This window comes from Molothrus aeneus, chromosome 3 (genome assembly GCF_037042795.1).
Source record: "Molothrus aeneus isolate 106 chromosome 3, BPBGC_Maene_1.0, whole genome shotgun sequence".
Classification (NCBI taxonomy): Eukaryota; Metazoa; Chordata; class Aves; order Passeriformes; family Icteridae; genus Molothrus; species Molothrus aeneus.
The window spans coordinates 87,881,881-87,898,446 of record NC_089648.1 but is presented as its reverse complement, the minus strand read 5'-3'; the positions used below and the strand labels follow the sequence as shown (position 1 = coordinate 87,898,446).

Sequence of the window (16,566 nt, the reverse complement as noted above, 5' to 3'; positions counted from 1 at the left end):
GTTTTTAAAACTTTTTTAAACCTTCTTTTTAAATTTTCTGTCAGTAATGCTATGCTGAATGATTATTATTGCATTTTGGTTATTCAATGATGTCTTAAGTAGCTGTTGAAAACATGTTTATATGTGCAAAAGTAATAGTAGCTGCTGAACTGAACAGTTGAATAAAATCCCATTAACTTAATATTAAACTATTTTGGTGTTATTTCCTTAAATTATCAAACTGAGAGATGTGAAAAGGTCCTTTGAGGTGTGTTGTTTTTTCTAAACTGAATAATTTCATGACAAAGAAAAAATTTTAAAGAGATCATGCACCAAATTGCATTTATATTGAAATTATGTTTTAAGTGATAAAAAGCTACTAATACATCTGATGAAAGAGCTTTCAATCTTAACTCTGGTCTGGTATGGCTTCTCCTGATGCCAGGAATTTGAGCCTGGAATGCAAGGCTTTACAAGGGAATTGCTAACTCAGCTGTAGTTATAAAGCATTGCCTGTACTGGGTAACTTTTCCTCCCTGGCTTTTATTCTGTCTTATGTGTGGACTCTGCTCTGGGTTATGGTGACTAATGGTAATGTAAGACAATTCAATTGCATTGTGAAACGATTTTCTTGTTAACTTTATTTTTACTGTAGCACAAGCTGGAAGGTGCCTTGTTGGCCTTGGGGCAGTTCCAGCATGCCCTGGATGAGTTACTGGCATGGCTGACACATACAGAAGACTTGCTGAATGAACAGAAACCCGTGGGTGGAGACCCCAAGGCTATTGAAATTGAACTTGCCAAACATCATGTATGTAATTATAAACAATATTAACCAAAATGTTCTTTTGATATTTATCTTAGGGATGAGTCTTCTAGTAAAACTTCACATTTGATAAATAATTCTCTACATATACTTTCAAGATGCAGACTATAGCTGGAATGAATGCTTAGAATAAGTAATATCTTTCCTCTTACTCCTCCACGTGCCTTCCTTTCTTGCATATGCTATGCAAGTGGCATAGGTTTTAGCCAAAAATAAACAGCTTACCCTAGACTCCACCTCTAATCACCTCTCTTTGACCTAGGGAATTCAAAACCTGAACCTCCCTGAAGCAGTAAACTCTTTGATTACTGCTGTTTAAGCCAGGCCTCACAAGCTGCATGACTCTTGCATATCTTTGGTTCTTTCTTCCCTCTTAGAAAATAGTGATTTGTTCTGAATTCTGCAAAATTGTGTGTCAGTTGGGTTCAGCTAAGATGGAAAATGCTTCTCCGAAAATCTGTGCAAACTCCCATCTTTATCTCTGTGTTACTTGCAACATAGGGTTAAGGGTTTTTTGTTTGTTTGTTTGTTTTAGTATTTTTACTGATCATTGTTATTTTGAAGCCCATGGAAGAATGATTCTGCTATGCCTTTATTTTTAGAACATCTCCTAGGACTGAGAGATTTTTCCCTGCCTCAGTATGTAGTTCTGTGCTCTTCATAACAATGTGTTCTTTCTAGGCTTGAAGATTTCAATCTAACCTTATAATTCCTCTCCCTTTAAATCTGCCATTTAAGTTTTGGCCTGCATATGATGTAAAAAGCGCTCAGAGTCCTTTTTGGATTTTGAGAGAATTGATTGAAATTGACAGTACACAGATAATTAAAGTATTTTCATTGTCTGTGTTAATGCAGCTATGCAGCTTCTGAAAACTTTTGGATGGTCAGTTGGAACTTGAACAGAATACAGTATCTACATAGCCTATGTGACTATTGTTATAAACAGACCCTTTTAAAACAAAGTAAATAAAATTACAAAGCCAGGTTCTGCTCCATGAGCCTTTTATGTTCTTATCGAACGGAAGTGTTTCACTAGTGAAGAGCATCGAGGCATCATTTGTGTCTGTGCTGAAGGAGTTCAGCAAACACATGAATGAATCTACTTCCTTTTCATAATACAGAGTTTATAGGTTAGAAAGTTCACACAGTAGTACATCCTGTGGTAGCCTGTAAAAACATCCACCTCTTGAATAACTTTGGAAAGAATAGACCTTGTTCTTAGTGGGTCTCAGCAGGAAGGAAGGGATAAGATGCATCTGCTTCTTTGAATACCTTTTTTTACCCTGTTAGGAAAATAAAATAATCTGATTCTTAGCTTAGAAGAATTAAAGTAAATGTAATGTGTGTTTTGTATTCAAGGTCTGCTTGTGACTTGCTATTTCATATTGTGCTCCACATAGTTTATTTTTAAGTTTCTTTGTATTTAGCTTTGCATTTTTTCCATATGCTAGTACTCTGATGGGGATGAGTTTCAGTCAGACTCCATGGAAGATAGGAATCATAAACTTGAATTTCTTAGATAGGGTTTACCATTCTCTTCCCAGCCATTTTATGTATTTCTTTTTCTGTTCTATGTTAAAGCTTTTTTTGCCCTGCTCTCCATCCTTCTCAAAACAGCATTTTCCCCCAAATGTGCCTTTTGCCTTTTATGATTTTTACTGTGGTTGGTGATAAGAGGTTTTCCAGCAGATGGAGGAGGTCTTTTGGTGTTAGTAGTACAACCATCCCCCAGCTTTTAGCACAGGTCAAGTGTCCTGGTAGCCTGAAAGGAGTGATAATGTGAAAGGAGTTGTAGCCGTGAAATGCGCAAGAAGACATTGTGGCAGCTGCGTTGTTGTATAGCACAGCAGGCACATAGCATTCAAAGAAAAATCCTGTTAAAGGAAAGTATATAATAAATTTAAAAAGTGAAGAAATAATTATTCCCTAGCACTACTAGAAACCTTTGATAATTTCAGAAATATATGCTTTCAGAAGGAATCTATTATTTTTTTCCAAGATACAAAAATAAACTTCAGTATTTTGTCAGAATGGTTGCTGTCACAATTGTTAGTGCATTTGATTGAAGAGATCTAAGAGCTTTAATTTCTGACATCTGTGCTGATGTTTAACTATTGTCTTGTCCTTGGACTACAACTGGCTCAGTCACTGTGAGTGCCTTCATTCAGTAACTTACTGATATGACCATGCTGTGTTACAATTGTAGGTGCTACAAAATGATGTTTTCGCTCATCAGTCTACGGTGGAAGCTGTTAAAAAAGCAGGAAATGACCTGATTGAATCAAGTGCTGTTGAAGAAGCAAGTAATTTACGGAGCAAGTTGGAACTCCTGAATCAGCGCTGGCAAAACTTGTTGGAAAAAACAGAGCAAAGGAAACAGCAGCTGGATAGTGCCTTGATCCAGGTGAACAGGAAATGATCAAATATAGAGATAACTCAGAAAAAGCGTCTTTTACATGAAATACACAGATACATGTATTAGAAGTTGGCCGAAATCAAAACCATTATGCAGACGCTCCTGAATCTGGAGAAATTTTGAATCCAGCTGTATCTTCCACAGCTGGACGTTGTCCCTTACAGTGCTGATATGAGAATTCAGCTTTTGGTCTACATATTTGTAAAGGCTGAAATTTCTGTATAGTTGTATTATTCAGGGAAAACATTGGTCTCACAGTAGTTATTTTGACTGCTTCTATGATTTCTATGGTTTTTGTCCTTTAGATTGAATTCAGCTAGTTTGTTAGTTTGCTTTTTCCTTTTTTTCTTTCTTCTTCTTTAATTTACTTTGATTATTACAAATTTCTGATTATACCAATTGCCAATCTGCTTATGCATCTGAGCTGGTTATTGTAATGGAGAGCATTTAAGTTATCTCTAAAATGATGTGGTATAATTTAGGCTCAAGGTTTCCATGGTGAAGTTGAGGATCTGCAGCAATGGCTGACAGACACTGAACGTCAGCTGTTGGCATCAAAACCTGTTGGAGGCTTACCAGAAACAGCAAGAGAGCAGCTTAATGCACATATGGTAAGTATCAGTATTAGAATGCTTTGCAAATTGCATTTCAGGACTAACTATCTTTTAAGAGTGTTTTTTATAAATACAGAGTGTGTTCTATATATCACAAGGTCTGTACAGTGTCTTAAAGAAATTTAATAGCTTTCAAAACAACACTGTTATTTACAGTGTAGTTTAGTAGCCTGTTGGGACATGCCCAAAGCTGAAGCATTATTAGTGTTGAGACAAATAAAACAACTTTTGCATCTTTACAAAAGGTGATTTTTCATGATTTCTATTCTTCTTTTCCCTTCTGACCCCATAACTAAGTTTATGATTTTTCTAAAGTTTGAAGATGAACCTAAAAATGGCCCACATTCACTAAACCTTAAGAGACTTGATCCTTTATTCTTTATTTAACCAAAGCTGACAGTAAAGTCATCCTTAGCATAGAAATAAGAGGGACTACTGGCTCATAGAGGCAGTGCTTTGATTAGAAATGGCAGGCTGACCAGGATGACTGAATTATTCCCTTTCTTTTAAGAAACATTCTGTGGATTTCTCTGCTTCCATAGAACCATAGAGTTTTTAAAAAGACACTTAAACTTGATCTCTTGCCTCTAAGGAAGGTGGCTCTTACTGCTCCATTTGTGTAAAATCGTGATGAGCTTTAGACCAGGATATAAGCCCAAACCTGGTGATCTGAACCTCTGAATTCCTGGCTCAAAGGTAACAGTGATACTTACTGAGCTGTACTTGAACTGGAATATGCTTGACTTGACACTTCCAATTAGAATGCTGAATTGTCATGTTAAAAATCAGATTTTTTTTTTGAATGGTGCTAAAGATCATTGGTTACCAACATGGGGCACTTTTTTTTCCCCTTCCTTTTTGTCCTCAAAAATTTGCCAGTATCTATAACTGATAGGGAAAGTAATTTACAGTTTTAAAATCATATAAGACAGGAAACTAGATCCAAACACAAATATTCCTGTTCTTTTGAATCCCTATAATCCTTTTCTATTTTTCATAAAGGAAAAACAAAAAAGGGAGAAAAATAGGTGGTAGGGTTTTCTCCCCCTGTGAGAGTGGACTCATGATTCTCTGAAAGTCAGTGGTGATCTTTCCCTTTTTCATCCTGCACTTATATCAAGATGCAAAAATTTTTATGGAAGGCTTCAGAATTTTCTTTTAGTACATTCTTTGCTATGCAATTTTTCCACACTTACAAAGGCACTTAATTAAAGGGCCCTTAGTTAAAGGGCCTTTATGTTATAGTCAGAACAAGTCTGTCTGTCCCCAGTAATATGCACTCTAGATGTAGAATCCCTCCCAACTGTACATGTACATTTTAACAGGATGTTACTGTCCTGGTAGCCATCTGCAGGCACTGACTTGCTATCAACCCTTAAAGCACAGAACTTGATTTCTTTTTGGTTAAACCTTAATGCACATGTGCAGATATGTGTTAATTCTCTCCTTTTATTTTTTTTTTCTTTTTTCTGAAATGTTGAGGCCACTTGTCATGTTGTCTGCTACATTCCAAATTCAAACTTGGCTCTAAGCAATTAGAGCCAGCTGTGTCAATTATTGATGTGAAACTGAAGGAGAAAGTTTTACACTACATTTTGATTTGTTCCTCTTTGGAAGTAATGTTATGAACCATGTTCTTTAGTATAAGGCCTGTTTCCACAGATATGAATAAAAGATATAAATAAAAGATATGAATAAAAGAACCTCAGCCCTAATTGGTTTACAAATGGAGTTGAAATTGGGCTGCATTTCCAGCTAAAGCAGCTCCAGGAAAACAAAAGATATGAAGAGATTATTACAGAATACCAGTACGAAAGGGGCTTAAAAAGACACCTTTATAGCTATCCCAGTGCTGCTCAGACCATCCCTCTCCTTTTCCTAAAACAATCATTCTTTCCAGTTCCTTCCTGAAGTAGTAGGAGGAAGCAGACTAGGGGACACCACTTTCCATAGTCCTCAGAGAGAAAACAAAGAAGCTTTCTGTTGTGTCAAAATCTTAATCTCATGAATGAGCCTGCTTCTTGCTTTTCCCTCCTATGTGGTCAGGTACAGAGCCCTGTGTACAGTATCTCTTTAACCCCCCAAAAATGTCTGGTTTGGGCTCTTCTCCTGAGAATCAGAGGGAAAAGTACTTTTCTTCTTATTTGTAAACCACTTATTCCTCATCTCCTTGTGAAGATGTTCCTCATTTGTGAGTCTGCAGCAGCTTCATTGGTACATTTTGATTTGTCTGTTACCAATACTGAACGTGTCTGTTTGAGTCAGGGGGATGCATGGGAGCTCCCAGACTTTTGCCAGCTTACCAACATGATTAAAAAAGCATAATTATTAGAATAGGTTACAGGTAAAACACATTGTTACCATTATTATTACAGCTTTCTTTTAATGTCTGAAATGTCTTCAGTGCTCATGCCTGGCAAGTGAAGGAAGATACTCACAATGTACAATAAATCAGCCCTCCCAAGCTGTCCCACCCACTTTTGAAGGGTATTGGATAGGTCTGGACTTCCAGCACACTGTGTAATGCTGGCACTTTTTGTGTTTTGGCTACAGATGGACTTTAAGCCAACCAAGTTGTAGCAACTCTTCTTCAATAAGTGCACAGTATTTACTTTGCCAGTCTTTGAATCTCAGAGAAGACATTGACAGACAATACATTTCCTGAGGAACTGTGTCCCTCATTTTCTCATTTGGCTTTCTATGAATTACATGTGTTTCCTTTATTAGTCTTAATCATACCTGCTAAATGTTGGGGGAGGAATAAATATTATACAGGTTTTTATAAAGAGTATTGAATTTCTACCTTATTATTTCTGATCCTTTCTTTATTTAGGAACTTTGTGCTGCCTTTGAGGCCAAAGAAGAGACATACAAGTGTCTAATGCAGAAAGGCCAGCAGATGCTTGCAAGATGCCCAGAGTCTGCTGAAACAAATGTTGAGCAGGACATAAATAACTTAAAAGAAAAATGGGAATCTGTGCAAACAAAACTCAGTGAAAGAAAAGTAAGTGTTTTTACATAGAAATAGAAGTGTAAATCATGCATTTAAGTGTGTTAATGATCAGTGCTTTTATGGATGCATACTTGCCTGATTTTTTACATTTAAAATCAGTTGTAGAGACTGGCATAATTCAGTAATGTGCTTAGAAAGTACTGGGAAAATAATTCAAGAAGTTAATTACCCATAATTGGGGAGGAGTATGGTGAGAATGGCCCAAGTCTGTTTCACAGAAATACATTAACTGATACTGTTAATGCTTATTTGGTAGGATTAGGGGTTTTATGGGTTTTATTGCAGTTATGAGTTTTTATTCAGTAATGGACTGAACAAGAGACTGAATGATCCTTCAAGTTTATCTCCTCCTCAGTACAGAATTGCTGTGTTAATTTTCCTAGATTTTAGCCTTTTTTTTTAAAATTCCCCAATGTTTGGCCTTTTGCTATTTACTTCAAGTGACTACCTTCTGTTCTAGCAGATCAATAGCATGATTTCACTCATATGCAACATACGTTTTCTTGTTATTAATTTCACGTGGCTTTCATTCCTTCACGAAATACAGTCCACTTGTTCTAACTCAATCAAACCCATGATTGCAAACAGAGAAACTCTCTGTACAGCACTGATAAGTATAAAGCACAAATATTTAACTCACAACTTAGCTGTATTTTAAAGTCATAACACTGATGTATCTTAAAGTAATAACAAAGTAAAAATGACAAACTAATTAATACCCAGTACAAGCAACTTCTTCTAGTAAGGCGTAAGGTTGAAGTGCTCAGTGAGGTCAGCAGTGTAAATGTTTGAAAATCTCTGACTGCCGTCTCATGATCAACAAAATTCTGCATCCCAAATTAGTTTCTGTTTGGGCAACCAAAATGACAATTGGACTGAATTAAAAGGAAGTGCTCTAGGAAAACTTATTCTTCATTAAGTGCAAGAGAATAAATTTGATGACCTACTTGAGGCTCTTCCAAGTGCACTACCACCTTAGATTTCTGAAATTTTACTGGTTTAGCATTGAACTTGATAAATCCAAATGTCCCATTTGGATTAAGTAGTAGGAAATATGCTTTAGTGTGGAAAAATTTATCTTGATACTAGGTGCTGTATTTTCTATTCATCTGTTATATGTAATTTTGCTCTAACTCCTGTATCCATCTCCTTGAATATGCTTGAATATAAGCTGTTATTTTAAAACTCAGAGACTTTGAATTGGAAAAGTGCTTTAAAATGCTAAAGTAAAATGGTTTACTCTGAAGTACTGAACTAAAATGGTTTCCTTGGCTGAAGCCCCCGCACACTATCAGCTGCTAATAAAGTATGACCTGTCTTTGCAGACCAAACTGGAAGAAGCCCTCAATTTAGCAATGGAGTTCCACAACTCACTTCAAGATTTCATCAACTGGCTTACTCAGGCTGAGCAGACTCTAACTGCAGCTTCTCGGCCAAGTCTTATCTTGGACACTGTCTTATTTCAAATTGATGAACACAAGGTATGTAAAGAAACAGATGTGTAATGTTTTTCTCCCACTCTGTGGAGATACTGTAACAATGTCCAAATGAATCCTATAATGCTGGCACTCAGAGAAACATTTCATTTGTTTTAAAATTGTGTTTTGTAGTCTTTCTCACTACATCATTCTTTATCAGACTGGGTTTTTTCAGTGTTTACCCAACACAGTATTCAGTAATTTTTACCCTTTTTTTCCAAGGTTTTTGCCACAGAAGTGAACTCTCATCGAGATCAGGTCATAGAGCTGGACAAAACTGGAACCCATTTGAAATATTTCAGCCAGAAACAGGACGTTGTCCTTATTAAGAATCTGCTGATCAGTGTACAGAGTCGATGGGAAAAAGTAGTCCAACGCTTAGTTGAAAGGGGAAGAGCTTTGGATGATGCAAGGAAAAGAGCCAAACAGGTAATGGGACAACAGCTGTTATAGAGCTCTTTGAACTTAGATGTAATTGCATCCAGATTCTTGAAGAATATGATGCTTTAAAACACTTACAAAGCAAGCCTGGGTTTAGTGTAACAGACAGTGTTGAGTTAGTGGAACGATTTCTGTGATTCAATCCCAGAGCACTTCATTTGGGAAGTGAAAGCATCATTTTCAACCCAAGCAGTGACTTCTGTCTGCAGTATAGGATAGTCTGAAAAAAGAAAGTTACAGTATGGATTCCAGATGTGTATTAGTGCCATCTGTCTTCAAAAAGAAGTTTCGTAATCAACCCTGTATATTTTAAAGAATGTGATGAGCCCTTTTCACTAATCTGTGGGAGTATTCCTTAGCATTTTCTTCTTGGGTCTATGTTGTGTCCTGATTATACTCAACCCTTATCACTCAGTTTCTTATGTTAGTTACTATACCAATATCTTCTGTGTGGTAAGATATCTTCATTTTTTTCCTTATAAACCCAGAGAGGTTGTTTTTTGGGGGGAGGGGGCTGTTTTCACAGTTTTCTTTATTTGGGAGGATACGTGCTTTTTTCCTTAGATACGTGTTTCCCTCACCGAGGAACATAAATTATAAGATGCAAAATGTGTGAGAAGAATCTCAGCTGTTTAAATACCAACAGGAAGTTCTAGCTCCTTTCTATTCAAGGGAACATGATCATTCAAGATTTGGTGATGTTCACAGCTAAACCATGTTCCAATATTCACCACTACCACCATTCATTCAGCTCACAGAGCAAGAAGTTCTCTGGGCAATGAATTAGCCATAAGCCAATTGTGCTTCTTATTTTCCAGCAGTTTCTATTGTGCACTCACACATAGAGCAGTTCTGCAATGAGATGGGTTTCATCTCAATATGCATTTACAAAGCTTAATACAGTGTTATTAAGATGACAACTGTGTGTGTGGAATGTGGAAGGAATACTGAAGGCTGTTGGTGTCAAGGCCTGATCAACAGCCCTGAACAACAGTGTCTTAGATGCCTTGAAAGGTTTCTGAACTAGTTTCTTGCGCTTCCATGTGTAGGCAGCCCAGGCAAGAAGAATTTTCAAGAGAGAGAGAAATAACCAGCTTAAAAAAATCAAAACCCAAATGGATGACACTTTATGAAAGCTGTTTGAATTTTTACTTTTCCCCTGCTTCCTTCCCTGAAGTGCTCTTTTCTTTGAAACAGGAAGGAAGATCAAAAATCTGTTCCTTGCTCATCAAGATACCATTTGATATAATGAGAGTTTTTAAGAGTGTTACAGGCAACATCTTGGGCAGTCATCCAGACAGAAGTTGTCCCCAGTGATTTCCTGCCTTGGTCCCATATAAGCAATAGCTAAGCCCTGTTCTTTCTGTATTTACTATCCATTAATAAACCTGTAGAAATCTAAATGACCAACACATCTGACAGATACATGTGACGTGTGCACATCATGCACATTAAAGGTTGTTAACTCACTTGGTAAAGGGAGACTACTACACACTGGGCACATGGATAGACCAGTTTTGTTTAAGAGACCAGGGAGAAAAAAACCATCAAATTTTGTCAAAGTTTGCCAGTCTTGGTTGGGGTTTAATGCTTTTGGACTGTTTTATGAACCATGGAATTTCAAAGTCCATGCACATCCTTCTTTCCTTTAGTTCCATGAAGCCTGGCATAAACTTATGGAATGGCTGGAAGAATCAGAGAAATCTCTGGATGCAGATCTTGAAATTGCAAATGACCCTGACAAAATAAAGATGCAGCTTGCACAGCATAAGGTGAGTCATGACACACAAAATGCCCAGTGAAATGTAGGTAAGTCTCTTGGCCTTGCACTGTTCAGTCATCAAAGAAAGTACATTTGCGGCCTCACTACAATGGAATGTTTATTCACATCAAGTTTAATGATGGTGTTTTAACAGGGTGTGAATGAAAAGAACTTTTCAAAGTACCTGATATGTAGGGGAATGGTTAAAAATGAAGAGGAAAGAATAATACAGCACCATGGAAACTTTAAAAAGTAGATTAATACCATTTCAGAATAGAGATCTCTGAAGAGGCTTTTCTTTCTTAAGTTCTTAAACCAAACATTTACTGTCCACTTACTTGGGTTGAGGTTTTTCTTTTAATACTTCAGGACAACTTCAAAAGTGAAAAATAATGTTATTCAAGTATTTTGATTGCTTTTTATGTTAAGTGGAAATATTAATGAAATACCCTAGAAAACACCGTGATAGTATTAGAGCAAATACTGCCTCCATCTTTCTCTTTACTGGATTCAAAATTCTGAAACCATCTTTTCAGAAATTCAGCTGTAAATATGTAAAAATCTCTCTCATTCATTTGGCTCTTCAAACTTGTAATGATAATGTAAAGCTCTGTAATTCCATCAGACACAGCAAAAGCAAAGACAGAAGTAGTCTTTACTTCATTTTGACTGACTTCTTTAAAATGCCTAGAATAATATATTATTGAAGATCAAGTGGATGAGAGGTAGAATCTTCAGAGATATTAAGACTTCTCTTGGGACAGTTTCATTAAACACTAGAATCATTTAGTTTTCTACATTTTGGCATATATTTACTTTTTATGTCAGTTTTATTGTTCTCCATTTACTTATCTTTTTTAATATTTCACAATATCCTGAGGGGTTTTCATATCTAATTTTTTCTTTTCACTGTAGCTTCTGGTGATTGCCCTTACCTCTGACAAATTTTGTCATGTATAATAATGACTTCATCAGTCTGCTTTATTTTTTTATCATCTCTCAGGTTGCATGATGTGTTGTTTATCAGCCAGGAAACCATTCTCCTTTAATATAGTGAGAGCTGGCAGTTGGTCAAGCAAAAATAATTTTACCTGTGTCTGCTGTTAAAAACCTTTAGATAAAACCTACATTCTGTTATGCCAACTCTGCAATTTCACTTTGTTTTGGAATTGCTGCTGTTGCCAGAATTTGAAGTCAGTGATCTGAACTGGCAGGGCGGGATCTTGCTGTTATCATAGTCTGAGTCTTGCTAATCTTCTAATCCTTTCACTCCTCTCTTTTCTTTACATATTCAAATTCCTCAAAGTATGGTCAGCACTGTGACTTTGCTTTGAGGTTTTCAGGATTCTCCACCTGTATCCTCATCCCATCTTCAGAAATGTTAAACCTGAGAAACTTGATATGTGCTTTATACCTACAGCAGTACATTTTATGAGACCAAACTTCCTCAAATGGACTGGCAGACTCATCACTTCTGTCACTGATATCTTTTCTTCAGCTTCTTTCGTGTAAAAAGCCTGCAGAGCATTACAGCTTGAGTTGCTTGAATCTCTTTAAGGAATGGGATGAAACTGGTACAGGCACATAAGGGTTGAAACTGGTGATCTGGAGAAAAAAGATGAATGTGTGAGAGAGAGGGAGTTTGGTGAACTTTGTGACTTTAAACTTCAAACACCACCCTCTGAAGAAATCAACTCAATTGTTTTTTAATGAGTTGTCAAACCTCCCAACACTGCAACGTCCTTCCTTGTATTTTGAGTCTTTTCCTTCCACTCCCACATATACTCTGTGTCTGTCTTTGTCTTTTCTGTCCAGCCTTGAAGGTTTCCTTGCTCCATTTAGTTAAGGATTTTGCTATCCCATCTGAATGTGTGCTGTAAGCAATAATTTGGACTCGCTCTCTGCCAGTCATTACTGCCAAAAAAAAAAGTCCCTGAAAAAGAAAAGCCAAGATAATATGTTTTCTCTCTCACTCATATCTAGCATGTTGCCAGGGACTTTTGGGGGTTATTCATGGTCTGTGTATTGGAATTTTCTTCTCATTTTTAGGAGTCAGGAATGGAAAAATCCGCACTAGGTCACCCAATCCATTCCTGTGCTAATATTGAGTGTTCTTACAGAACATTTCTATGATTCTGGCTAATTTTATCTGTATGTGCCCATCTTCCTTAGAAGAAAGGTATCTAGCTGAACAAAAATCTCAGTAATTAACTTACCTATCTGTTCCTGGCAGCTTAAACCAAAATCTCCTCTCAGTTATACCTGAAGTCAAATGAAAGTAGATATGATTTAGTCTCAGGGAATGAACTAACTGCAGCCCTTTGCCATCTTTAAATCTGTTTTTCCTGTGTGATCTTTCTGTGGCAGCAATTTAATTGTGTTTCCTTGTGCAAACCTAGTAACATTATGTAGTGTTAAGTAGTTAACAAAACCCGTCAAATAAAAGAAGCATAGACATATTGTTTGTATTGAAGCAACTAATAAAAAAACTGGATATTTTGAAAATTGTAGTTATTTTTACTGTAGTCCTAGCTTGATAATTATGTTTTTTCTTAAAGTTTTTTTTCTTGTTTTATATGAGGAAAAGAAAAAAATAGTAAGGAAATGCTAAATTACGAAACATATGTTGCTTCTTTGGTAACAAAAAAACCTGAAAATATTTGGTGCTAAGGGTTTTCTAAATCAAACTTGGGGTTTATTTTTTTCCAACTGATTCTCTGCTAGCACTTCATGTAGGTGTGAAATAAAACATTTCAAGCATTGCTGCAATTTAAAAGCTGCCTTGTTGGGCTGGTGCTGTCTTTTGCCCTTGTTCCTTTATTTAATTATTTACTCTGTCAGTCAGTTAATTCCTGTGTGGTAGCAGATGAACTGTGTTTCTTGTGCTCTTCTGTGTATGTGAAAAGCTTCCAGAGGATCTGTGCAAAAGGAGCTGGCAGAGCTAGTGGGCACACTCTGTCACTGTTGTCCAGAGTTCTGGGGCACAAAAACCTGCTTATGATTTTTACTTCTAGCACAGATTGAGTTATTTGGATGTTTCCTAAGTGCTGCTTCTGCTCAGACGTTTCCCAGCTTGGCCATGTTGAGCTAAACCAGAATAACCTTTGTAGCTCTTGGGGAGCTCTACAAGTGGCTTGAAATCTTTGTAAGAATGTAGTACAAAGAATGCTCAGTTGATGGCTCCCAAAGTAGCAGTTCTTTCACGTCCTTCTGACTGCTAGGCTGAAATTTGGGAATATTACAGTAGGACAGGAATCATTTTCCTCACTGAAGGAGGAATTTTCCCAAAGTTGTTCCAGTAAGCAGAGAGCTACATTTCCAGAGAAGGACAAAAAGCAGGGGTCTCCTAGTGCCAAGCCCCAGGTGCACTGTGGCACTAGCATAGAAATTTTACAGTAAGTTTAAATTATTCTTGCAGCAACGTTTACAATTTATGCTGCAAATAGTATGTTAAAAACTAATTAACTATGGCCTGTAAGCAGTTAATGATAAATGAACATTTTCTTTTTTTTCCATATATATAGGAATTCCAGAAATCTCTTGGTGCCAAACATTCTGTGTATGATACCACGAATAGGACTGGACGTTCCTTGAAAGAGAAAACCACCTTGGCTGATGACAATTTGAAACTTGATGACATGCTGAGTGAACTAAGAGATAAATGGGATACAATTTGTGGAAAGTCAGTGGAAAGGTAAATGAAACTCAACTAATTATTCATCAAATAAGAAAAAGGCTTCTATTTTTGGAATTTGTTGTGTAAAAGTAGAACCAGAGTGGCTAGCTTGTTTGAAAATTAAGAATGCCAAAGCAGTAAAATACTGCAAATGCATACTTTGCTCATGGTATGGTAGAAAAGCAGGGGAGGAAGTGGAAGGAAGAGCCCTTTAAAAGGGGAAACTTGAAATTCTCTGGGAGTACTGGTCAACAACCAGCTGATCATGAGTCAGTGTGTGCCCAGGTGGCCAGGAAGGCTCATACATCCTGGCCTCTATCAGCAATAGTGTGGCCAGCAGGAGCAGGGCAGGGATTGTCCCCCTGTACTCAGCACTGCTGGGGCCACACCTCCAGTGCTGGGTCCAGTTCTGGGCCCCTCACTGTGAGCAAGACATTGAGGGGCTGGAGTGAGTCCAGGGAAGGGCAGTGGAGCTGGTGGAGGGTCTGGAGCACAAGGGCTGTGAGGAGCAGCTGAGGGAGCTGGGGGTGTTTAGCCTGGAGAAAAGGAGGCTTGGGGGTTACTTTATTGCCTTCTAGCAGTGCCTGAAAGGAGGCTGTAGCCAGGTGAGATTGGTCTCTTCTCCCAGGCAACAAATGACAGCATGGAACTGCCTCAGATTGCACCAAGAGAGGTTTAGGTTGGATTTTAGGAAAAATTTCTTCTTTGAAAGGGTTGTGGAGCATTGAAACAGACTGCCCAAGGAAGTAGTTGAGTCACCATCCCTGGAAGTGTTCAAAAGGCACATGGATGTAGCACTTGGGGACATGATGTAGTGGTGCTGGGATAGTGGTTGGACTCAATGATCTTACCAGTCTTTTCCAACCGTAACACTTCCATGATTCTATTATTTTATGCTGAAAATATTTTCCTGAAGTGTGTAAATGATTATTTTATCTGTGTGTGTTTTTTTTTCCCCTCTCAGACAAAATAAACTGGAGGAAGCCTTGCTATTTTCAGGACAGTTTACTGATGCTCTGCAAGCTCTCATTGACTGGTTATACAAAATTGAACCTCAACTAGCAGAAGACCAACCAGTACATGGAGACATTGATTTAGTAATGAACTTGATTGACAACCATAAGGTAGTTCCAAAAATACTGTTTTTTAATTACTGGGCTGCAAGTAGCATTTTAATAGTATCTTTATCTTTCACTATTATTTAATTTTTAGAAATATGAAATACTTTTGTAACACCAATGTAGTCAAATAGAAAATGTTATAAAACATACATGAAAGAGGACAACTCTTAGTGACTCATTAATACCAGTTAGCACTGAGATAATCTGTTTTATTGTGCTACCCTGTGTATTTATTAATATCATGTCATAAATCACAAATATGCATTAGCAAATGTATGTCATGGGGTAAGAGATGGCAAAAATTATTTTACTGGAAAACTCTGGGGCAGATAACTCTTTTTCAGTCCATCTGCTAACTAAATATCCCGTGCACTTATCATGACTACTGCAGCCTTTCAGACCTGTGGGGCTGCTGTATATTTATTTAGAAAAGTAATTACAGTGCTAAAGTTATGCATAGATTTCAACTAGACCATGACCCAGGGAGCCTGTGTTGGAAACCTGCAGTATTATGTTACTGAAGTGGTTTTGGATGTGGGAACAAGTAGGAGATACTGGACTCTGCCTCTGAATCCCAGTTTTGCAGTTCAGTATGTCAGAAGAAATGACTGCTGAAGTTACTTGTGTTGAAAAGGTGACACACAGGCAGAGCTCTGCAGCCTGGGAAGATTAGGAGGTGAAGGTGCCTCTGTTCATCCACCTGTGATTTTCAGTATCTCATCCCCACTGAAGAGGAGATTTTGGGCCTCCAAAAAAAAGAAAAAAAACCATGTTTGGAAACATGGGTTGCCTATAAAAATTAGCCTGCACAATGCTTCCGTTGCTTCTGAAATGCCTCTGTCTATGACAAGTAGGTTGCAGTCAGTGGCATGGCACGCTGTAATTATCTTCTTTTAAGAGCTTCTTCTAAGTAACTGGAGCTTGTTCAATCTACTGCTGTAGTGAACATACTCCCACATAAATATATGAATAAGCAGCGAGATCCACAACCTTAGTTAGACCCCCACATGGGGATTTATTTCTGTTTGGATGATTTTAAACCCTCTCCTTGATTGTTAGCTTTTTATCTGATCTGCCACAGCAATCTTATGTGTTAATCCGTGTCAGATCAATTGCTTTGATAAAGAATAGAAAGCCAGCAGTGGTAAGGAGACTAGATTTCCCATGCATTGCACCAGAATGGATTCTTGGGATTTGCCTGACATTTTCCTACCATATTCCACTTCTATTATGTTAGAAG

At 37.4% G+C, this 16,566-nt stretch overlaps 1 protein-coding gene across 2 annotated transcripts in view; it reads left to right on the top strand.

The window, feature by feature from the left end:
- The window catches only part of DST (dystonin), a 291,949-nt gene that overhangs the window by 252,970 nt on the left and 22,413 nt on the right, over positions 1-16,566 (top strand). For both annotated transcript variants that reach the window (XM_066547320.1, XM_066547319.1), the window contains 9 exons: positions 635-790; positions 3,012-3,209; positions 3,704-3,832; positions 6,669-6,839; positions 8,174-8,329; positions 8,549-8,755; positions 10,420-10,539; positions 14,054-14,223; positions 15,170-15,329. In XM_066547320.1, coding sequence (XP_066403417.1) covers positions 635-790; positions 3,012-3,209; positions 3,704-3,832; positions 6,669-6,839; positions 8,174-8,329; positions 8,549-8,755; positions 10,420-10,539; positions 14,054-14,223; positions 15,170-15,329 — 1,467 coding nt within the window. The remainder of the gene's footprint in view (positions 1-634; positions 791-3,011; positions 3,210-3,703; positions 3,833-6,668; positions 6,840-8,173; positions 8,330-8,548; positions 8,756-10,419; positions 10,540-14,053; positions 14,224-15,169; positions 15,330-16,566) is intronic.